Source organism: Oncorhynchus keta, chromosome 28, assembly GCF_023373465.1.
Source record: "Oncorhynchus keta strain PuntledgeMale-10-30-2019 chromosome 28, Oket_V2, whole genome shotgun sequence".
Lineage (NCBI taxonomy): Eukaryota > Metazoa > Chordata > Actinopteri > Salmoniformes > Salmonidae > Oncorhynchus > Oncorhynchus keta.
In genome coordinates, this window is record NC_068448.1 from 14,516,083 (window position 1) to 14,539,851 (window position 23,769).

Below are 23,769 nucleotides of genomic sequence, written 5' to 3' on the forward strand. Positions count from 1 at the left end.
AAAACCAACTGACATTTACTCCTGAGGCGCTGGCTGACCTGTTGCCCCCTCTACAACCACTGTGATTATTATTATTTGACCCTGCTGGTCATCTATGAACATTTGAACATCTTGGCCATGTTCTGTCATAATCTCCACCCAGCACAGCCAGAAGAGCCTGGTTCCTCTCTAGGCTTCTTCCTAGGTTCCTTCCTAGGTTCCTAGGGAGTTGTCCCTAGCCACCGTTCTTCTACATCTGCATTGCTTGCTGTTTGGGGTTTTAGGCTGGGTTTCTGTATAGCTTTATAAATACATGTGATTGATTCTATATTATTGGAGAATAAATATAAAAAAGTAAGCCTTTCTGATTAATCAGGAAATATCCCATTCCTGAAATAAATAGAATGCAGTGGGACATACCTGTTTGATGAGTGAGAGGATGTCCACCTGTTTCTTCAGAGTGCAGCCTGGCAGAGAAATATCAAACTGTCTCAGCCACTCTGCATTCTGGCTGGGTGAACTACCTTCTATACCACCAGTCTTCACACACAGGGCACCTGAGGGGAGACTTCACTGTTACCATGATTGGTTTTATCAATAAATGTATCTGACAATTTCATGTTCTGTTTCTCCAATACATTTATCTAGCTAACCATGTTCTCCAAAGTAAGACGGGGTAAATTCAACCTGGAGAAACTTTAAACTCAGGATGAGCTTATCCTCCTCACTAAACCTTAGGTTTCTGGTTAGATCAATATTTAGTAGGTAACAACATTGTATCTACATTATATTTGGGACTTTTTAAGTGTGAAGATAAATATAATACAAGTCAACTGGAGGTCCAGTACCTGGTTGTACGGGTTCTTTGCCGGGTCCTGAGGCTCCTGCCCTGCCTGGGCTGGGAGAGAAAGCTACCTCATAGGAACCAGGCATCCGTATGTGCAGCAGCTGAGCCACCACCACCATCACATGGTTCAGATTCTAGAGAAATATACGTCAACCAATCATTCAAGATCTTGGTTGTTTTCAATGAGACACAGCTCATGGTTCAGCTCAGGCAGGTGATCGCCTGGTGCCACATCGGTTTGTGTCATATTGCCAAACATGATGCAACAATTACCATAGGAGTTGGCAAGACAACACAAACTGATCTGGGACCAGTCTAGATAGGAGAGGGGTTGAAGTGAAAGTGAGAGTGGGTAGGAAAGGGGTGTAAGGATGGAAGGGGGTTAGCTCGGTACCTTGGCTGCAGCGGAGGACAGTGTGAAGGTCACAGCAACCTCGTTGCTCTTGTCTTTGTCCCAGGGGTTGGTTGTAGACACCGCCTTGCCATCAGCTGCTTCAAACGGCTTCTCTGGAAACACTGGACAAGGACAGAAAAAGGTGACGTGGACTGGCAAGACAGAATGAATCCATAAGTAAATTATTTCAGAAGTGATAAAACAAATATTTGTTTTATGTACATTTTAAAGTATTTTAGTTATTGAGCAATGCCCTTAGATGCTCAAGAATCACCCACAATAAGTGCATTTTCAACAAATATATTTTTTATGCCTGTATAGTGGTCCTACCAGGGATGGCAGTGCGGGGGATGAGTGGTATGGTAGGGGAGATGGTTCTCTCCATCTCCTCCTCCTTGGGTTCTCGGAAGCGAGGGAAGCGTAGCGCCTCGTCACCTAAGTCACACTCAGGAGAGGACGCAGGGACAATACTATCTGGAGCATCACTGTCCTCATCACTTTCCATCCTGAAAGATACAGGGAAGGTCATGTCTGAGATTTACGTCATACTAAATAACTATTCATTATTATTGGAGTACTTTTTTAGTATTGAGAGCCAAATTGATGCTCTCCATCCTGGAAAATACAGTTGCTCAGTCTAAAGGCCACACTGGGTAATATTATGGGAGGTAATATACATGGCAGAGAAGTAGAGGATGGTCGCCCTCAAAATATTGAGGGAAAATTTAAAACAGTAACAGCAATGTGATCCCAATAAAAGCATGTCATCCCATTGGCTTAGGCTATTTAAAAAGTTATTTTCTCAAATGTATTTTCACCCATCCTCCTTCAAAACGCTTTAAATCACTAACACAGCCGTCACTGATACGGTACATGTCACGCAGACGCAGGATTCAGACAGGCTCATTTACATACATTTAAGTCATTTAGCAGACGCTCTTATCCAGAGCGACTTAGGCTCTGTATCATACCTGATGTCCTCGTTCTGGTTGTGAGGTGGGGTGGGGAGCGCAGCTAAAATATCCACACTCTTCACCTCCTCAGTCACAGAATCTACAGGGAAATTATAGAGATACAACTATTAACATACTGTTCAGCTGCTCATCAAGTCGGACTGCACTCTACAAAATCCTTACATTGGTCCTTCGAGCCGGATGGGAACACAAAATTGCTGAGGGTTTTAGATTACACAATTCACTACATGAATTTTGGGGTGGCTGTACAAAACCCCACAGACGTTCAGAAGGCAGACTAAGTGTGATTTTATTTTTAATAAAAATAAATAAAAGCCTCTTCTTACCCATAGTGTCCTCCGTTTCCTGTTCCTCAGTCAGCTCCTCCACAGCTGTAGCCCCGTTGAGCAATTTGTGCTGCACCGAGGGGGGTGGTGTGGGGGGCAGGGAAGACGGGGGTGTCGGTGGATTACTAAGGTTACTCTGTTAGGATATAGGGTTAGCCAAGGTTACACAGTTGACAGTGGGATAATTGAGAGCAATAAAAGTGCTTGTTGTCATATGCACATCTTCTTAAACTCAGTTGCTGGGCGAGTGAATACATACTGAACAAAAATAGAAACACAACATGTAAAGTGTAGGTCCCATGTTTTATGAGATGAAATAAAAGATCCCAGAAATGTTAATTTCCTCCGACATCATTTTAGAGAATTTGGCAGTACATCCAACAGGCCTCACAACCCGCAGACCACGCGTAACCACGCCAGCCCAGGACCTCCACATCAGTCTTCTTCACCTGCGGGATCGTCTGGAACCAGCTACCCAGACAGCTGATGAAACTGAGGAGTATTTCTGTCTGTAATAAAGCCCTTGTGGGGAAAAAACTCATTCTGATTGGTTGGGCTTAGCTCCCCAGCGGTAGGGCCCTCCCAAGCCCAGCCATGCACTCTGCCACCGCCAACTCATGTGAAATCCATTGATTAGGATCTAATGAATTTATTTAAATTGACGGATTTCCTTTTATAAACTGTAACTCAGTAAAATCCTTGAAATTGTTGCATGTTGCTTTTATAGTTTTGTTCAGTATACACACTAATACTCCTGCATCAAGAGCAATATGCAGCTGGAAATTTGGACCACAACAGTAAGTCCATGCTGTACACATCAGGTTGCTTAACGGGACATACCTTGGTGAGCAGCTGAGAGTAGTAGTCTGGGATGTTCCCCAGTAACGCATTTCCAAAGGAGCCCTTGAGCTGGGCCTTGCCGTTGGCTGGGCTGCTGCCGAAGGGGGCGAACAGGTCCAGACTGGCAGTGATGGAGGGCTCCATCAGGGGAAGGAGAGAAAGGCCCTGGAAGAAAAGAATGACAAAACTGTTACGTTTTTGTCACAGCAACAAAACAAGCCACATTAGGTATTACTGTCAACAGTGGCATCCTACCAAACATGTACTGTGTAAATAAAGTTGTTTTTTTTATAATGCTTTTCATCACACATTAATTGAACAAAAATATATACAGTTCCACCCTTTCATTAAATTCAAGTGTCACACTACGTTTCAGTGAGAAAAGGTGTTACCTGTTTCAGTTGTTTCATCAGGGCCTCAGTGCTCTTCCCAATCTCCTCTTTCTTCTTCTTACGGGACTGGGGTGCTCGTTCTCCAGGCTTGTTGGATCGCTTTGCCTTGGCAACAGGAGCCCTCTTTGTGATGGACTGCAGATCCTGAGACAAACAAAAGCAATGAAGCAATTCATTGGCACAAATTCATCCACTTCAACTTTTAAAATAGAAGTAGATCTGTAGGCATCCATGGCACTGTTTTAAGCATCAATTTGTTCCCATCTTACCCAAATTGTGTGCAACACCGTTTAAACTCTAATATTCCTCAAAACACAGGGACGGGATAAGGACCTTGGCGTTTGATGAAAAACAGCAGCTTTTTGGGGGAATAATAACCTCCATGCCAAGTAAAAATGACTGACATGGCAGATTCTGACCGGACAAAATTTACAGATGTCGTCTTCTGTGAAAGTAATTACATTACCCGACCTCCCCCAGTAAAACTAAACCTGTCCAAATAGGGCTTAAGTCCATTTCTATGACTAGTACCTACTAGTTTTCAACATGGAGAAGACAGACATCTGTAACGGACAGGATATATCCGACTCACCTCCATATTGCGTGGAGTCCCCTGTAGTTTCTGCTCCAGCATGGCCAGCTTGCTGTTGATGTGTCCGTTTATCTCATTGTGGATGCCCTCAGAGGGCCTCTGAGCGGCCAGCTGCAGATTCTTGGTCCTCAGAAGCTTCTGCAGTAGCTGTTGTCCTGTCTCAGTCCTAGGGACGTGGGGTCCAGGGTCCCCTCCTAGTCCAGGACCATTGTTACCAAACCCTCCAACCGGCTCCCCAGTCACCTCCCTTTTGATGGCCCCAGAGTGAGGACCACTACTTCCTTCCCCGTCACAAGTCAACTCTCTGGGCTCCTGTTTGATGTTCTGTAGGGTCATCTTACACAGAGTTCCCTCTCTGGAGCCTGGTGGAGGTTGAGGACCACCCTGGTTCACTGAGCCCTGTTGTGGATGCTGTTGCAGTCCATTCTCGCCCTTCTGAGGCGAAAGTCTATTCGGGGGGACTTGACTCTGGGTTGTGTCGCCACTTTCGGCCTTAAGACCAGGGTAGTCCAGGGGACTCTTGGACGCTCCAGGCGACCTGAGAGGAGAGGGCTTGCTCTGACTGTAAGGACTACGTTTCCCAGCTGCCCCGTCGGTTACAGACGGAGAGGCAACGTGGGTGGAGTGTGGCGTGCCTGGGGTAGCTGGGCTCATGCCTGCTTCCGGTTTCTGGACTGAGGATCCTGCAGGGGAGCCTGCGTGGGAAGGAGAGCCCTGGAAACGTTTTTGAGCCATGTGGAGCTGTTGTTGCTGGTGTTGCATGACTTGGTTTGGGTTGGGTTGACGCATCCCCAACCCCTGTGTCATGGCGTGCCGCTGGGGGTCTCCTGAGGAGTTGGCCAGGGGCTGACGGGGAGACACGGGCCTGATCTGGCAGCCTTGGGGGGGCCCACCACGTACCTGACCCATGGGGGAGCGAGTCATGGGCAGCTGGCCTCTCATCTGGTGTTGTTGGGCCTGTTGCTGCATCATCTGCTGCTGTTGGACACTCAAGGCGTACTGAGGTGAGGCTCCTGGCTGCTGCTGTTGGACTACAGGTCCCATGATCCCTTGCTGCTGCAGCTGAGGAGTCACCACGCCTGGTGGTTGGCTGGGGGCTATCATCCCTGGTTGTTGCGTGGAGCCCAATCCCCTTGGTTTCCCCATAGCTCCTCCATAGTGCATCTGCTGGGCCTCCAGACCTCCAGGCATTCTCTGGATCTGTCCCACCTGCTGCCCCAGACCAGGGGGCCCCTGGGGCCTCATCTGCCCTGACTGTCCCTGACACACCTGGAGCCTCATCATCTGGCCCTGTTGTTGTTGCTGCAGTTGGAGCTGGCGCTGTTGGATCATGGCCTGGATGTGCTGGATCTGCTGGTTGGGGGTGAGGTGTCGGAGCTGGGGGTTCTGGGCTATGATAGCCTGGATGTTGACTGGGGTGCGTATCTGACCGGGTGGAACTCCAGGCCTCTGGCCAGGCATTATGACCTGCTGCTGGGTTCTCAGCATGCCCATCATGGCCTGCTGCTTTTGCTGCTGGGCCTGCTGTGCCATGAGGGCCTGTTGCTGGGGACTAGGGTGGCCTGGCATACCAGGGACAGGTTGAGGCTGACCAGGGTGGTTCTGTTGACCTATCACATTCTGCATCTGGCCCATACTGTCATGTTGTTGTTGTTGCTGTTGTCCAATTGGGTCTTGGGCTTGCTGCATAAGATTATGTTGTTGTAATTGTTGTTGTCGTTGGGCCATGAAACACATCTGCTGTCCTTCCTGCTTGACGGTGACCAAACCAGACTTTGAGGGATCAGCATTGAGGGAACTCTGTCGCTGTAAAGACGTTTGTTGATGAAGCTGCTGTTGCTGCTGTGGTTGTTGCTGTTGTCCTTGGGGATGCATGCCAACCTGTTGGTAACCAGCTTGTTGTTGAAGTCCAGCTTGAGTATTTTGAGGAGGTTGTTGTTGCTGTAATGCCGGCTGCTGCTGCTGGGCCATGTACTGCTGCTGTTGTCCCACTGCAGCCTGTTGCTCTCCAGAAGCCCCTGGTTGGGTCATCTGGCCCGGGATTGAAGGTCCCGGTCCACCCTGCTGTGGAGGGGTCCTAGAAATAGGACTAAGGATGCCACCCTCCCCCTGCTGCAGCACCTCAGCTGGTTGAGGGGTGACCCGAGTGCTCCCCCCTGCTGAAGCTGGAGAAGAGCCCATTTGACCTGGGGTGGCAGGTTGAGAGAGTCCTCCCTGGGAGTCTTGAGACTGGTTGGGTTGGCTGATGAAGCCCTGTGGTGGTGGTTGAATGAGCTGTTGTTGTGCCACTTGTTGCTGCTGCTGTAGCTTCAGTTGCTGCTGCGCCAACATGCGCTGAGCCAGGATTTGTTGTTGTTGAGGTGTGAGCTGGGTCTGGCCTGGTCCTCTGAGTCCGTGGAGCTGAGGGGGTCCCACTACTCCCTGCTCACCCATCATGAGCTGAGGCCTCTGTTGCTGCTGTATACCTGTCTGGGCCCCCGTCATGCCTAAAGGCTGGTTCATAGGCTGCCCTCCCATCAGGGTCTGCGGTGGCTGGGGCACAGCCTGGCCTGGTACTGTAATCTGGGGCAACATGGCCTGGTTGGGCATCATTCCCTGTTGGAGGTTTGGTTGTTGACCCATCAGAGGGTTACCCATGATGCCTGACTGTGATTGTGGCAACATACCTGCTTGGCCACCTGGATGTGGCATGGGCTGCTGGCCTTGCATCATCGCCTGTTGTTGCTGCTGCTGTTGTAGTTTCTGAATGATCTGCATCCTGTGTTGTCTCTCCTGGAGAAGTCTTGGGTCTGCTCCTTGGACTCCTCCTGGACCCTGGGGGAAGAACGCTGCAGGTGGACCACCAGGAGGACCAGGAGGTCTAACTCCCAGAGTTCCAAGGTGCTGGCCTCCTCCCAGGAACGGCTGCCCCTGTGGGGGCATTCGGACGGGCATACCTCCCTGGGGCATGATTCCTGGAGGTTGGCTTATCACAGGAGTCCCTTGCTGGCCCATCATCTGCCCAGGCATCTTGGAGAGACTGTGGGGCCCCTGAGTAGAGGGCCCTGGGGCCAGGAGACCAGAGCACTGCTGGTGCTGCTGCTGCTTGCTTCTGTACTCTGCAATCAAGTTGGTGTGTTCCTTCTGCTGCTTTCGCACCTGAATCACAGCAAGAGATACACGGGTTAACAGGTGCCTAATACCATCTTAAGACTGGAAACATGAGGGTTGGTGGATGGATGGTGAGGGTAAGGATTTTCAGAGTTTCTTCCCCACCTGGTCCAGCTGTTTCTGGATCTTGCTTTGCTCCTCAGTGACCAGTTTGAGTTTCTCTGCGTCAGCCTCGGCGAACTCACGGCCTGCCTTCTTGGCAGTGCGCTGCTTGGCACACAGAGCCTTGCGGGACTTGCGGTGAGCTCCGATCTGCTCCTCCAGGAACTTCAGCTGCATCTGCAGCAGCTGCTGGGTGTGCAGGAGCCACTCTTCATACTGGTGCTGCTCTGCATCGTCTGGTAGGGAGAACAGGGGGTGATTAGTTGACCAATTCAAATCAGGTTTGCTTGCACTGGAATATATCAAATATGTGCAATGGCTGGGGGTACTCAAGGAGAGGTATGGGAAACACTGGACTACATCAACTAACTGAAATACATTTAAGTATTCAAAAGATGAAACACTTGTAGAACTTACTGATGATCCCTTGTACAAACTGGGGAGGGTTGGGTCTTGATTGTGTTGGGTCACTGCATTCCCCTTCCTGAAAATAAAAAGTACTCAAAATATATCAAATCAACTAAACAAATCAAGTGATTGTGTTTTGAAGATCCCATAGCAATTGATCTGCTTTACAAAATAAATATTATGAACACATATTGTTCTGGTTATGTTTGGACAAGTGACACTGTACCTTAGATGGGCCAGATGCGAGTTGACCCTGAGGGTCTCCTGTTCCTGGCGCTGAAGCTAGTCTCTGGGCCAACAGAGAGACCTGTTGCCTGTTGATGCCAGAGGGAACCCCCATTGGGTCCTGTGCCAAAACTCTCTTGATGCCCTTCAGTGCCACCATCTTCGCCTTGGCGATGGGATCCATGATGTCGTCCGTCACAAACTTGTCTAGATCTGTGAGCAAGCAGAAACACCAGGTCAAATATATGAAAGGAAAGCGTCATGATTCAAACAAGTGTCATGATTCAAACAAGAGTCATGATTCAAACAATCTCAAGAACTCATTTGTATTTACCTTTATCAGGGAAGAAGTTATTAGCCAGAGCTGACTGTTTGACAATCTGCTGCGGCTGAGGGTTGAGTCCTGGGTGAATGCCACCAGGCTGCCCCACCCTCATCACTCCTTGTTGCTGAGCCATGGCAGCCATGTGCTGCGGCGTTATCCCAGGTTGTCCCACGAGTCTTTGCTGCTGCAAAAGGTGTGGAGGGCGTGGCACCATACCTGGCAGTCCCATCATGCTCTGGGGTGGGGGGCGGTGGTGCTGGGGCAGCATGATATGTCCAGGACCCCCCTGGGGGTTGGGGTGGCCTCCCATATGCCCCCCCATCGCCCCCTGGTGGAGGGAGCTGAGCTGCTGCTGTTGCTGCTGCTGCTGTTTCTGGAGCTCCTTCTTCTCGTGCTCCAGCAGGTCCTGGATCAGCAAGGGAAGCTCGCTGGCTTCCAGGGAGCTCTCAACTTTGTCTAGATCCACGGCAGGGGAGTGCTGTCCCCCTCCGTCGGGCAGCGCCAGGGGGTCCTCCCCCAGGGAGGATAATGAATCAGCCTGACCCGGCAGAGGGTATGGGAGCCCTCCTAACCGCACAGAGCTCAGTGAAGCACCCTGGTTGTCTGGTTGAATGGAGGGTTTGTTTGTTTGAAGGAGCATGGAGACAGCATCTCCCATCTCATCCTTCACCACAGCTTGACCTGGCTCCAGCTTTATCCTGGAGGTGACGGCAGACTCAGAGGAGGACGGATGGAGAGTTGAGGAGTTCATGGAACCCCCTGTGTTTGGGGTTGGGTTTTGCTCAACTTTTGGTTTCTGTTCCACTTGGTTGTCCTGAGCCCCAGAGGTACCTGGAGTTTCACCCTCTGCTTCCACCAACCGCAGCTGGTCCGAGAACACATCCTTGGGGTCCCCTTGGTCCAGCTCGGGGTCCGTATAAGCCAGCAGGTCAAACTCGTCACTGTTGAGTAAGTCGTCTAGGTGTGGGTCCGTGGTTTCCAGGTTGTCAAGATTACCCAGGTCGTCGTCACCCTTATCAGGGTCTAGATCCAGAGCCAGATCATCCTCATCTTCCACTCCTCCATCCCCGGGGGCATCTCCTAGCCCTTTGGGGGCAAACGGGTCCTCCAGGTCAGGCTCGGGAAGATCAACACTAGATTCCCCTGGAACTCCAGCCTGGGTCTCTGTGGAGGTCTGGTGCTGCTGCCCAGAGTGAGAGCTGAGAGTGTTAGGGGTCTGAGGAGTGCCTGTCTGGGATTGGAGATGGGGTTGTTGTTGTTGTTGCTGCTGCTGCTGCTGCGAAGAGCCAGTGCTCTGCTGTGGCATTAATAGACCCATATTACCCTGCTGTAGCCCCAGCCGTGAGTCTCTGACCCCCTCTGTCTGAGGGTCCATACCTTGAGGCACTGGATGCTGAACAAACTGGCTGGGGGCCATTTCCTGCTGCTGGGGGATGTAGAGGGGGGGCCGTTGCTGGGGCCCCAGGGGCAGCCTCTGGGAGTTGTGCCTTAGCTCGATGAACTGTGGTGGGGGTCCTCCGGGGTCCATGCTTTGCTGCATGGGTTCCCCTCCAGGGCAAGGCACCAGGCCACGGGGGTTAGCCATACCCTGCTGCATGGCCTGCTGGATGTTGAGGGGAGCGTTGAGGTGGTGGCTGGGGCCCACACCCTCCATGCCAGGCTGAGGGAAGCGACGGGGACCTGGGCCCTGCTGCCACTGCCCAGGGAACTGAGGACGACCATACATGCCCTGGGGGTTGGGTGGCCCTGGTTGTCTACAAAAGACAAATACAGACAACAAATGCAAAACATGTACAGCGAGCTAATGAGAAAGTATTGTGCACAAAAGTTATATTTGCTAAAAACAACTCCGAATGGCATTTATTTCAATGTACAGCTATGTGTGCATTTAAGAAATAGACGTAAAGGGGGGCATACCTGAGCTGGTTGGGGTCCATCATGGCAGGGGTCCCTGGGGGTGGCGGACAGCCAACATCCATGGGAACCACGGCATGGGGCATCTTCCCTGCCAATGATGCCTGGGAACCAGCAGCAGTAACGGCACGGTCCTATAGGAACAAACAACAAGGACCTACTATTAATTCAAAACTATCAATCCCCTCGGGAGCATTTAAAACAAAATACTAAGAACCCGCTGAGAAGGGTTCATTCAGTAAGGCTAACTGTAGCAAAACGTTTTGCAAAAGGAAGGACAAAAAAAGCATTGTTATTGGACAGGTACTGCCTCCCAGTTTCAAAACATTTTTGAACATAACCCAAGTTGATTTCAGACATTGGTTGACATAACAGTGTACCTGTGGGTAGGGTGGTGGAGCACGGTGGGCTTTGTCTTGCTGATATGCTGCCATGTCTCCTCCAGGCCAACCGGTGGCAGCACTGCTGGTTGCTGCAGCCTCTTTCTCCTGCCGGATTGAGTTTCGCTGCATCTGCTGCCGGATCAAAAACTCCCTCAGTTTCTGTCGCTATCAGAGGAAAATAAGAAATACAGGCCAGAGGTCGTCAGGACAAAAAAAATGACAAATATTTACCTGTAGATGTTGAAGGATTCAGAAGCCCTGTGGTGGAATAAAAGATCCTCATCAAATAGAACATGTACCTGTCTGTGCTTCTCCAACTCAGAGGGGCTGAGGCCCAGTAGTGAAGGATCCTGAACTGCTGACATGTCGGGCATCTCCTGGGCACCGGGCATAGCCCCCAGGGGGTGAGGTGCCTCCGGGGGGCGGGGGGCTGTGGGGTTCTGCTGGAGGGGCATCCTGGAGTGGAAGTCGGCACCTATAGTCTGAGTCTGTTGTTGTTGGAGTTGTTGCTGTTGTTGGAGGAGTTGTTGTTGATGTTGTTGGAGGAGTTGTTGTTGTTGCTGCTGCTGGGCCATTTGATAGGCTATGTTGGGGCCCCGGCTGAACCCATGCGGCCCAGAGGGTTTCCCAGAGAGGGGGTCCCCCACAGGGGTGGACGACGGGGGGAGTGAGGGAGGCTGGTTGGGGTGAGGTGAGCCTCTGAAGCTGGGGGTGCCCTCAGGAGCAGCAGAGGTGGGCCGGGGGGGCTTGTGCAGAGCTGCGAAGGGGTCCCTGGACTGAGGGCGTGAGGGGGGGCGGGAGTAGGGGTCAGGGGACTGGAAGCGGGAGGTGGAAGCTGGGGACTGGACAGAGAATGCGTCGTTGGAGGGGGCTCCAGGAGTGAGGGGGGAGAGGGAGCTGCCCTGGGACTGGGGGCTGGAGGGGACCCTGGGGCAGGACTCCTGCTGAGTCTGGGGGTGCCTCTGCTGGGGGAGGGGGGAGCAGCTGTCCCCGGACTGGGGCCTTGGGGTGAGGGGAGGCTGGGCATAGGGGTCCTGGAACGGGGTGGAAGTGGACTGGCGGTAGCCCTCAGAGGGGTGGTTGGGTGAGGCTCCGGGATGGAGTACCACCCCACTCTCTCCTTGGTGCATCCGTGGTGTCATGGGAGCCTTGAACAAGCCATCCCCAGAGTCCAGCATCCCTGCAGGGGAGCCCGTGTTACTCAGGTCCTGACGTCCCGTGGAGGAGGAGCGGGGAGAGGGTCCCCCGCTCATATCAGTCCTGTACTGCCCATGTCCCATCCCAGAAGGCGAGGATACCTGGGAGGGGGAGGAAGCGTATTCTGGACGCCCCATCCCCTGCTGCTGGCCTCGGAACGGGTCTCCATAGTGGGTGGTGTGGGGCGGGGAGAAGAGAGGAGAGTCCCCGGGCCCTCCACCCCTGGACCGAGGGCTTTCTGGGGGGCCTAAGTGCTCCTGAGAGCCCTGCTGTGACTGGGACAGATGACCCTGAATCTGCTGTTGCTGCGGCCTGAAGAAGGGGTCGACCTGCTGAGCCCGCCGGGGATTCCCTGGCTGCATGTCGAAGGGGCCAAGGCTAGCCGGGTGTCCCTGAGGGGCCTGTGGCCCGGGGTGGGGGTAACCTGAGGAAGAGGCCTGGCCCTGCATGGGGCTGGAGGCGGCCTGGTGGGAGGAGTATAGGGTGGAGGGGTGGGGTGACTGTGGAGGCAGCTTGGCAAAGGGATCTGTCCGCATATCTGCCGATGCCGAGCCCGGGGTCTTGACAGGACCGTCAGGGAAGAAGGTGGAAGAGGATCCCGAGTCAGGGTGGAAAGGGAAGGGGCTCTCCGCCGAGCTGGGTTGGGAGGAGGTGGAGACAGAACCTGAGGGCGGGGGGATCTGGAGGTGCAGGTTGGGACGTTCACCTTTGACCCGAACACCACCACCCCCCTCGGTCTTGATAGGCCGACACACCTGGCTTTCTGCCTGCTGTGGAATGAGAAGAGACAGTTGGAGAGAAGCAATGAGGTTGCATACAGTGACAACCTTATGCTTTGGGCTGGTTTCCTGAAGATTAAGACTTCAAGTGGACTTAGTTTAGGAGTTGGGTTGGTCTGGGTCAACGAAGCTGGCCCTATGAATCAATGCTCTGGCCTAAACTCTCACCTTCTGTGCCTTGTTGATCCGCTGAGCCGCTCGATTGTCTTTGGCCTTTTGCAGGAAAGGAACCTTGTCAGCAGCTGAAATCTTCCTCCAGATCTTCATGATCTGTTTACAGCGACTGGACCAGTCTGTCAGAGAGGATCACAACTTTATTATTTCTATACCAGTCAACTGAAGTGAAAACATTTGATATTTGGTTCATTTTCAGAGATAAAAGTTTCATTAGAACTCTGGAAGCACCATCTCATTAAGATTAGAATATTCCACATTTTCATAGGCTTATTTTTACTCTTAACTCACCTGGGTAGTCCCGTCTGAGAGTGGGGAAGTTTGTGTTTGCGTAGAGTACAGGGGAGATGGTGGACATCTCTCCTAGCTCCTCGTCCTTCTCCCAGCGCTGGAGGCTGCGCTGGTTATAGGACAGCCCGTCTCCATCTGCCTCGGTCGGGGTAGGAGGGGTGGAGGGGGTGGCTGGGGTGGAGGGGTTGGCCCACGGGCTCTCCTCTCCGCCATCTGGACTGAACAGGCCACCCCTTTCCCGCATGTCAAAGAAGGGAGACTGAGAAAGTCCAGGGAAGGAGTCCATCATACCAGCAGAGGGCAGGGATACTGAAAGAGATCAGCTTGTATGAAAGACATGTCCTGTTTTACCATGACCTTTGAACGGCCATAAGCAGTTCCTGAACATAAAGGGACCTTTACAACAACAAACTATTGCTCCATATAGCATCACACTGTTCCCCTCGTCTAGTCCTTTCTCTAAGTCAGATGTCTAAGTTCAACATCACACTCATTTCTACTTCCTCTAAAAGTGCGCTCTCTAGGTATGATAGTGTGAAAGGGTATCGATTCCCCCTAGCAGCGCTCAGGTCTGTACCACTCACTACCTGTGAGAAGGCTCCTCTGTGGCAGACTGCTGCAGTTCATATCCCCCTTTCCTCCCTCTAGGATGGGCCTCATGCTGCTCTGTAGGGACCCTCCTAGAGACACTCCCTCTGATGACCCCAGGACCTTCCTGAAAAACTGCTCAGAGTCCTGACTCTCCATGCCCTCAGGAAGTCCTGGGAGAGAGAAAAAACAAGAGTGTAGGACAGTGGGCAAAAACATCCACCAAGAACAAATTGATAGCATGTCAAAACACAATTCCTGGAAGTTAGTAGAAAAGAAAGTTTTGAAGTGTCAATTTTATTACAAATTTTATTACAATTGGCAACATTTTAGCATCTATGATATCTTACCTTCATTTTTCTCCTTTTCGGAGCCTTGAGGATCCGTTGAGCCCTGATCTTTGACAGCTGAAGACAACACTGATCCCTCGACCTGAGCCTGTGATCCCTCACCCCCCTCCTGCTTCAGGTGCATCCCAGCCCCCATCGCTCGCTCCCGGACCTCCACTGTGTCAGGAGCGGTGGGTCTGGCCCCCTGTGCATGAGGCAGTGGAGGACGTAGGAGACCCATGGCCCCATGATGCCTCTGTCCTGGGGTAACCAGGAGAGCCTTTTTACTCAGGTCCATCAGTTGTTTACCAAAGAATGCCTCCTACACACATAGACAGAGAGAGAATGATGATGTTAGCCTATATGGAGTTGAATGGTCACTAGACACTATGGGCTGGTTTCCCAGACACAGATTAAGTCTAGCCTTGGACAAAGAAGCAACATCAATCGAGAATCTCAATTGAGCATGCTTTGTAGTCCATTAGGCTAAATTTGTATCGGGGAAACTGGTCCTTTAGGTTGCCATATGAATGACTTAGAATAGCCCATGGTGAGAAGTGGTGAGCGAGAAGGTACCTGCAGGTAAGCTGGGAACATGTCCTCCAGTTTGCTCTTCTTCCTGCCTCGTCGTTTCTTGGCCTGCTCCCCTTCTCCCTCGGCTGGCTTAGTCTCCGGGGCGCCATCTGTAGGTGTGTCTGGGTGAGGCCCTGTCAACGAACACAACCCAGTGTCATTTCAGATGTTCAGAATGCCAATTTTGAACTGAATTTTATTCAATTTTATTTTGGGTTAACAAACAATGTTTCGTACAATTTGTTTTGGCACTGAGCAAATTTCTGGTTTGCTGAGCAGAAATTTGAACATTGTGAAAATGATGTGCAACTTTCAGTGCGCGTTTACTGTGAATGTTAAGGCTGTACCTGCTTTAAGTTACAGTTTTAACAGTGGCCAAAGTAGGCTACTGTGGCTATTTGATCATAATGTGGGACTACCAGAGCAGCCTACCATCAACAACATGGAGAAAATGCATCCCATCACATTTTAACATGGAAATAGCTGTTCTATCATTCAGTCTACAGCAGCAGCCAAAGAAAACAAACATGCAGGGCTTGACATTAACCTGTTAATCCACTTGTCCTTCAGACAAAGAGGCAGGTAGCCTAGCAGTTAGAGCTTTGGACCTGTAACCGAAAGGTTGCAAGATCGAATCTCCGAGCTGACAAGGTAAAAATCTGACGTTCTGTCCCTGAACAAGGCAGTTAACCCACTGTTCCTAGGCCGTCATTGAAAATAAGAATTTGTTCTGAACTGACTTGCCTAGTTACATAAAGGTAAATTAAAATTAAGAAGGGGGGTGACTGAAAATGTGTGATTTGATTCAAGAAACCACTTTACAAAATAAATGAATTATTATTCTAATATCCCAATATCACAGAGAATCAGACCAATTATGCTACCCTCTGCGTATTGGCTACTTATTCAAGCCCGTATCAAAATACAACACTGCCCCTTGAAGACCAAAAAAATGTATCTTTACCTGACTTGCTTTTCAAAGATGTACACGTTTTGTGCTCTTGTAGGAAACAAATCACTCCTATTCTTGCCTACAAATTATCTATAACATGGCTAATAACTAACTAAATAGCAAAGAATATGAATAAAATGTGCACACGTGGCTACATGCAGTATCGCTTCAAAACAAGACATCTACTCCCAACCGCTCATGCTGTAAACACAGTCCAGTTCAAAATAAATGGCACAAATCCATATATGGCAATGGACTATTTGCATATAGGTCAACTGCAGCTTTGATTGTTTATCCCACACGGGTCTGTTTAGAGTACGGGCTAAGTAGTGCGGGTCAATGAGATAGAATCCTACTTGCATAGTTTGTTGTATTTCGGGTATGTTGTATTGAAAGTGGCTAATATTGCGTGTCACAATTGCCTCAGTAAAGAGAAACGTTGATAGTGAAATAGGGAAAACTCTAGAACAGTGGTCACCAACATTTTTTGAGTCAAGATCACAAAATGTAAGCCTATGCAACATTAACCAATTAAAAACAGTACTGTAGAAATTAGGTGTGTGCAGTAAGCTATAGGCCCAATACATTATCACGATATATTGGCTTTGCTTGAATTACCCTGCCAATACATTGCTGTTCAGGAATGTTTTATAAATGATATTTCTACATTTAATGTAGGCTATATGATCCGTTGTTGTATTACTGGTGAGGCATAGCTGAGTGAATATACATTTAAATAATTAGCTTTTTATTTTACTGGGCTGATGGTGCCTGTATCTGATGTTCAGTCTCAGCGGAGGGAGAGAGCAGCAGACTGAGGGTCCACCTGTCAACATCCCTCCAGTCTCCATTTCCTCCACTCACACTGACCAAAAAGGGACGGTCTTCCAGCTGATGGACAAACTCGAGTCGCACCGCATTATTTCTGCCTCTTGCACAAATTCATGTTGTTACATCGATGAACAGATAAATATTATTCCTCGATTTAAAAAAAGACCCAAGCCGGTAATAATAACATCAACGCGAGCCTAAAGATACTTTCCTACTCATTCATTACTGCTGCAGTGCTTGTTGTAGCGCTGTGTGGAAATAGGAAGAACACACATTTTATGTCTTATAAAAGTGTTGAATACAAAGTGTTGACAGAGCTGAGTAAGAACTGAAACATGAACTCAGTCATAAAAACAGCAGCTCTTTACTGTATTCGTTGACAGTCTCTCTTTAGTCTTGTTTTAAACGTTTAGAAATCTCACAAGTATCAACTTTGCGTTAGCTTTTTCTTAATGCCTGCTAAGTTACTGAAGACACGGTCATCTGAGACATCTGATTGGCCAGCGTTAGGCCTATAGTGCACCTGATTTGATATCTGCGCCCACCAGGAAGGCAGAGTTTGTACCTTCAGACACATGAAATGGTTGAAAAAGGCAACAGTTGGCTGACCCGGTGCGCAGGGCAGCTGAATCAGGTGCACCTACTGCCAGACAGACGAATAAAACAAAAAATAGCATGGCTTTATCGTTGCCTTTTTAACAGAAATATTTGGAGATCAACTAGGAATGCCTTGGAGATCAACCAGGAATGCCTTGGAGATCAACCAGGAAAGACTTGGAGATCAACCAAGAATGCCTTGGAGATCAACCAGGAATGCCTTGGAGATCAACCAGGAATGCCTTGGAGATCAACCAAGAATGCCTTGGAGATCAACCAGGAATGCCTTGGAGATCAACCAAGAATGCCTTGGAGATCAACCAAGAATGCCTTGGAGATCAACCAAGAATGCCTTGGAGATCAACCAAGAATGCCTTGGAGATCAACCAAGAATGCCTTGGAGATCAACCAAGAATGCCTTGGAGATCAACCAAGAATGCCTTGGAGATCAACCAAGAATGCCTTGGAGATCAACCAAGAATGCCTTGGAGATCAACCAAGAATGCCTTGGAGATCAACCAAGAATGCCTTGGAGATCAACCAGGAATGCCTTGGAGATCAACCAGGAATGCCTTGGAGATCAACCAGGAATGCCTTGGAGATCAACTAGGAATGCCTTGGAGATCAACTAGGAATGCCTTGGAGATCAACCAAGAATGCCTTGGAGATCAACCAAGAATGCCTTGGAGATCAACTAGGAATGCCTTGGAGATCAACCAGGAATGCCTTGGAGATCAACCAGGAATGCCTTGGAGATCAACTAGGAATGCCTTGGAGATCAACCAGTCGGCTGGAATTGACCGGTTGGTGACCACTGCTCTAGAAAGTTGAGTGAAGTTGAATCTCATGCTTCTCTCTGTGGGCTGATATTTCTGCGTGGCAGTCTCAGGGCTACCGCGCTCAGCTTAGAGGGAACATTAATTACAAATAAAATCATACATCCACGCGATAAACATTTAAATCCCGGAGGATGACACATTAAAACACATGAATGAAAACACTTATTTCCGCAGTGGTCATCAAAGGTTTATTATATTCCTTGGAGAAATTAGAATTTGACCTCTAACAGATAGTGGTCAAACACTGAAATGTTCTGACTGAGATGGCTTCTGTAACTGTAACTTGCCTTCCTCTAGGGCAGGCTTCTCTCTTGTCGGTCTGGCTGTCGTAACAGTTCCGTCTCCAGCCAGATGAGACAGATGGGGGAACAGACCCTTCTTCATCCGTGTGTGACACTTTCTCTGACGCACCATGAAGCCACCGATCCCTGCAGGAGATAAAAATGTTTTTTAAAAAGTCAATTTCAAAACGTTGAATTGCAGTTGGCTTGAATGTGACCATCATAGAGCAGTGACAAATTATATCCTCTCACTACTTTTTATTTTATTTTTACTTTACCTTTATTTAACCAGGCAAGTCAGTTAAGAACAAATTCTTATTTTCAATGACGGCCTAGGAACAGTGGGTTAACTGCCTGTTCAGGGGCAGAACAACAGATTTGTACCTTCTCAGCTCGGGGGTTTGAACTTGCAGCCTTCCGGTTACTAGTCCAACGCTCTAACCACTAGGCTACCACTAGGCTACCCTGCCGCCAGGGGTCTGTTGGACAGACCTGGGCTCTAATAGTAGCTGTTTTCTTTCAAATACGTGGAGTGCCAGACCTGCACTTTCAGGACGTTTCACTAGTTTCATTGCACCAGGCAAACTCAAATCAAGCAAATCAAATAATATTTTACACAAGATGTTTAATAAGAGTTGACCTCTGACCTGGTCTGTAGGGTTTCCTCTTCCTCTTCTTTCCCTCGTCCGTCTCCTCTACTCCTTTGAGGCCTTCCTCCATACCCTCAGCACCTCCCTCTGCTCCCAGCTCCCTGTATGGGCTCCCTGAAGGCTCCTGTTTTACACCAGAAACTCCTGGCTCACACTCCATGGGCTCCCCACAGCCTTGAACAACAGATCGGGATTAAAGGTCAATTCAGAGGGTAAGGCAGGGTGGGTAGTCAAATACATGCCTGATGTACTGTATCCAAGCAGACCTGTTAAAGCAAGTAGACACAGTGGGTAGAAGTTGGTCAGTTCTGGGATCAGCTAGCTTACCAAACCCTACTCTTATCCATTAGGGGAAAAACACAAATCTGACCATAGATCCGTATCAAAGGGCAACCGACTTCATCCTTCTCCTTTACAACCCCCGGTCACATGGACAGTTAAATCATGGAAAGAGAAAGAAAGAAATGGCAACACCCACCTTTTCCTTCGTCTCCGTCCCCGTCCTTTAGCTCCATGCTGTCGGGTCCTCCATCACCACACAGCATGCCCAGGCGAGAGCGCCGCTGCCGTCTCTTGTGTAGGGGAGACATGGAAATCCTGCGCAGTAGGGACATGCCCGTCTCGGTCAGCCACACCCCCTCCAACCGGTAGAACTGAGGCTCTAGACGGGGAGGAGGAAGTGTTTGGAGATGGACTGATATGCAACTATACAAACAGTGAATATGCTATACCAAGTTGTCATTGCAAGTAAGATTAACGTAAACTCACCCCATTCCGTACAAATGTGCGCAACCGCAACATTCAAACGAGACCGCAAAGAAAACTAATGGGACTGTAGCGACTGTGTTGACTTCAAAATCGGGGGTGTGAACTAGGTTTCTATTCAAGCGTTGATTGACATGGTAATGGCTCTATAGTATTGGAGAAAAGTTGAAAAAAGGACCCTCCGTTACATCTTGACGTGTCATGCCGTAACGTACAGCACGCATAAAGCAACTATTTCTGTCTTACAATCTCTCCACCGGGTGTAGCACTCATCCTTTAAAAACAAGACATGGACAGTGACGGGGGTAAGGGGGTGTGAGGTAGAAGTTTGTCACTGGCCGCGGGCAGCATTTGGTACTTTAACGCACGCACACATTCATCACTGATCCCTGCTCTGTTATCAGATGAGTTAACAATGTGGGTCGACACACAAGTTAACTTCTCTGTCTAAGTACATACATTTCACACTTATGTCAGTGTTCATGTTTAATTATAAGCAATATTTATTATACTTATCCATGTTGTGGATGAGCACATTTGTTTGTTCTGTTCCTCTCCACCTCTGTAGCTTCCGGGTATGCTGGATAAGGACCCGAGCTAAGGGAATTGGGCTGACTTTGTAGTGCCTGTCCCAAATGGCTCATTAATGTAAATGGGAATATTGAAAGACACTGTCAGTAGTGATGTAATTTTGTAAATGTTAGGTTGTGATATTGTTTCACAAACCTGTTGCAATGTATATCCTTTAGTATGTTTAGTTAAATGGAAAGTTACATTGTATAGGTAATTGCTTAATTAATTTGTGTTGTTCTGAGGGGCTAGCCCTACAAAAGGAGCCTCTCTTTCAGTTCATGGAGAGGCATTTTGGATTGAGCTGTGGATGGGGCAGCATTGTGTTTAGCTGTCCCATAAGGTCCCATAAGGTATACGTTTGATGGCAGTACTGTTGTTTTTGTTCCGGAATCACTTTGTAAATAAACGCACTTGCACAGAAGAACTTTTTATTTTGATAGAGGTTAGGTTTTCCCGTTTAGCCTTCTGGCTTACTCTACGTGACAGGGGGATACCTAGTCATTTTTTGCGTCATCACTGCAAGTGATCATGACTCTCAAAAGCCGCTGTTTACTTCTGAAGATCACTTTGACACCGCCCTAGAAACCCAATTCAAATTTGACACAAACCTTCAAATAGGTATGTAATGACACATTATATAAACTCTTTATAGTATTTTATTTACATTTTAAAAAGGTGATAAGTAGGATAGATGGAGTGAAAAAAAGCAGTTTCCCCAAACGACATCTCTCCACCACGCATTAGTTTCGCTTCCCCACCTGCCATTTAAATAAAAAAAGACCAGACGGAGCTCATTGCCTTGTTGAATCATGCAGAAACGTGCAGCGGAGGTCTCGGCATGGATTTAGTTGGAAAGGGGAGAAATTGTGCTTTACAATGCTATTGACATTACGTTTTCTGGGCGCTAAAATAAGGTCATTGTACGGACCAAGGTGATGTACAAAAGTGAGTGAGTTTACGTTAGCTGAATTACAAACTGAGGAGGCGAAAACATACCTGGTTCTTTTATCTTCATGGCTGTCATGTAGGTTGAATCCACCGTTACTGCAGACAGAGAAGCAATGTGAGAAATCCACAAGTCACTGAATGTTCCCCTTTTCTACTCATATGTTTTAAGTTGATAGACTTGCCTATGGGTTTGGGGACGTAGGGAGTGCAGGATGTGCAAGCAAAGCCCTCATCAGAGGCCTGCTCCACCTCGTCCTCAGTGTACAGACTCTCACACACAGCGTGCACCCACCTGCATGAAGAGAAACAATGCAGGATAGAGCTCTTATTCTGATAAAACATTAACATGGTTTGAAACTTCAAGAACCATGTGGTAAGTTCATGTTTTAAGTATCCCAAATTTCTGTTATTACGGTGCTATCACTCTGTTATTAGTACGCCTGCTCCGTAGTCTCACTGGAGATGGACCTGGCTGGAGTGTGAAGGTGACTATGTACTGTGGAAATACGGTGAAGTAAACGTTGTTAAACTGGAACCTAGTCGTTGTATCATTTGAAGTTAACATTGGTAGCAGAGGATGGCTAACTACACCTTGACGAGAAGAGGTCCTATGAAAGTTGGACTTGGAATCTGAACACGGGTTACTAATCTGGACGAGAAAAAGCCAGCACTAGCGGTGGTATTATCGCTCGAGGGAAGAGTGAGAGATACAGCACTGGAAATATCCCTGAAGGATTTTAACAAGGATGACGGTATGGGAAATTTGATTCTGTATTTTTTAAAGAGAAAGACCGTGCCTACGAGCCATATTCAAACTTTGACAGTGTTACTAGTGTCACGGCCCCTCCTCTGCAGTGCAGGGGTGGTTCCTCCTGCAGGCAGAGGAGGGTCGTTAGTGATTGGAGTCACCTGGGCTCAGGGTATTTAAACTGCTTCACTAATCACTCTCGCTCTGCTCCTCCAGGTATGATCCTGTTTTGTTCGTTCCTTTGTAGTTTTGCATAGTTTTCACTCAGTCAATCACACACAAAGATTCATGCATCCCTGCACTTTACATACAATTCACATTATGATACTTTCACACCTCATTCCTTTTTCTTTGTTTAAAGTTAATAGTTTTGGTTTATAATAAAGAACCTTTTGATTGGCCTATACTTGTTGTTCGCGTCCCCTCATTTTTGCCACAGGCTTTCAGCCGGCCCGTGACACTAGAGGTATTCCGGGTTGCAATAACGGACTACATCATTGATTTCGAACAGAGGTACAATAGGATGCACAAGTACGACATGGTTCTCCCAGATGCAGTGTTATCTTTCAAGTTGCTAGATACAGCCTGTCTGTATGGTAGGGAGAAACCGTTGGCTTTGACTCCTTGTACTGTGCTGACTTTTGTCGGCAATATAAACATTTTTTGGTAAAAATACACCTGTCAGGCCAATAACAGATGGAATGCAAGTGAGTTTCACTGAGCAGCAGAGAAAAGGCACGTTCTCAAGACAACCAGAAGAGGGCGCAATTTCCGAGCAAATATCCACAGGACCGGTATGCAAGGAGATGAAAAAAATGTGCCATTTGTCAATGCACTTACCATTGGGTTAAAAGACTGTTCTCATAAAAATGAACAAATTAAACAGAGGAAAATGTAAACACAGAGATAGACCAGTTACATTACACTGTTTCCAAACCAATCTTCTTCTGATACTGAGATCTTTATAGTTGAAACCTTAGGATCTGCTGTGATTGAAACTGCATGTACACGGACAGTGTGTGGTGCAAAATCGCTTGATAGCCATGTCAGTAAACTAAATATGAAAGAAGTACAACATATGAAGGACACACCAAGCAACAGAGCTTTCACATTTGGAGATGGGAGAATTGTCCATTCTACCAAGAGAGTTACGATACCAGCAAAAATGTGTCAGACTAAAAATGTGTCAGCCCATACCAACTAGTGTTCAGGCAGAACCCTAATCTTCCCTCTGTACTGGTTGACAAGCCACCAGCACTAGAAGGGACCAGTGTGAGTCCATGGGGGGCAGCAGCTTTCAGCACTACATGCAGCGAGAAAAGTATTCCCTGAAGCAGTGTTCAGAGAGAATTCACAGGGCTCTGTGTAAACAGCCGCAACCCACAGATGAGAAGTACGAGACTGGAAACAATCTTTCAGATATCTACTGTATGTTTGTGTAGTTGTAATGAGTGGTACCCACCGGTCACAGTGTTGGCACTGCAGCAGCAGCTCCTCCTCCATGAAGTTCTCCCTGCAGACAGGGCAGGTGACCAGGCTGGCACAGGGGCCACAGTGGGTGTAGTTGTTCTGCCACTCACAGTGGAACCCTGGGCTGCTGGCACCACACTGCATACAGGACACACACCTAAACAGGGAACAACCAATTAATGAATCAATAAATCATAAAACAACCTTTTAAAAAAAGGGGTGTACAAGTACATTTGATTGACAATAGCAAATAGGCCAATGAGCCATAAGGTTAAAGTTCATCACCTATCAGACCAAGTCAAAATTCAGGTGAAATCCAGAGATGGAAGAGGA

General features: G+C 48.6%; 1 protein-coding gene across 7 annotated transcripts in view; it reads right to left on the reverse strand.

The window, feature by feature from the left end:
• Positions 1-23,769, reverse strand: part of LOC118360673 (histone-lysine N-methyltransferase 2D-like) — a 46,992-nt gene that overhangs the window by 11,243 nt on the left and 11,980 nt on the right. For 4 of the 7 annotated variants that reach the window (XM_052484942.1, XM_035739963.2, XM_052484939.1 and 1 more), the window contains 27 exons: positions 23,429-23,593; positions 21,401-21,510; positions 21,267-21,314; positions 19,411-19,593; positions 18,930-19,106; positions 18,289-18,429; positions 14,786-14,916; positions 14,231-14,531; positions 13,877-14,053; positions 13,293-13,601; positions 12,996-13,120; positions 11,151-12,818; positions 10,849-11,016; positions 10,472-10,602; positions 8,564-10,308; positions 8,231-8,442; positions 8,014-8,080; positions 7,600-7,832; positions 4,345-7,482; positions 3,753-3,896; positions 3,361-3,525; positions 2,521-2,656; positions 2,192-2,273; positions 1,551-1,726; positions 1,221-1,342; positions 828-960; positions 400-536 (listed from right to left, as the gene is read on the reverse strand). In XM_052484942.1, the coding sequence (XP_052340902.1) occupies positions 400-536; positions 828-960; positions 1,221-1,342; positions 1,551-1,726; positions 2,192-2,273; positions 2,521-2,656; positions 3,361-3,525; positions 3,753-3,896; positions 4,345-7,482; positions 7,600-7,832; positions 8,014-8,080; positions 8,231-8,442; positions 8,564-10,308; positions 10,472-10,602; positions 10,849-11,016; positions 11,151-12,818; positions 12,996-13,120; positions 13,293-13,601; positions 13,877-14,053; positions 14,231-14,531; positions 14,786-14,916; positions 18,289-18,429; positions 18,930-19,106; positions 19,411-19,593; positions 21,267-21,314; positions 21,401-21,510; positions 23,429-23,593 (10,324 nt within the window). The remainder of the gene's footprint in view (positions 1-399; positions 537-827; positions 961-1,220; positions 1,343-1,550; positions 1,727-2,191; positions 2,274-2,520; positions 2,657-3,360; positions 3,526-3,752; positions 3,897-4,344; positions 7,483-7,599; positions 7,833-8,013; positions 8,081-8,230; positions 8,443-8,563; positions 10,309-10,471; positions 10,603-10,848; positions 11,017-11,150; positions 12,819-12,995; positions 13,121-13,292; positions 13,602-13,876; positions 14,054-14,230; positions 14,532-14,785; positions 14,917-18,288; positions 18,430-18,929; positions 19,107-19,410; positions 19,594-21,266; positions 21,315-21,400; positions 21,511-23,428; positions 23,594-23,769) is intronic. The other 3 variants (XM_052484943.1, XM_035739962.2, XM_052484941.1) reach the window with 2 other exon arrangements.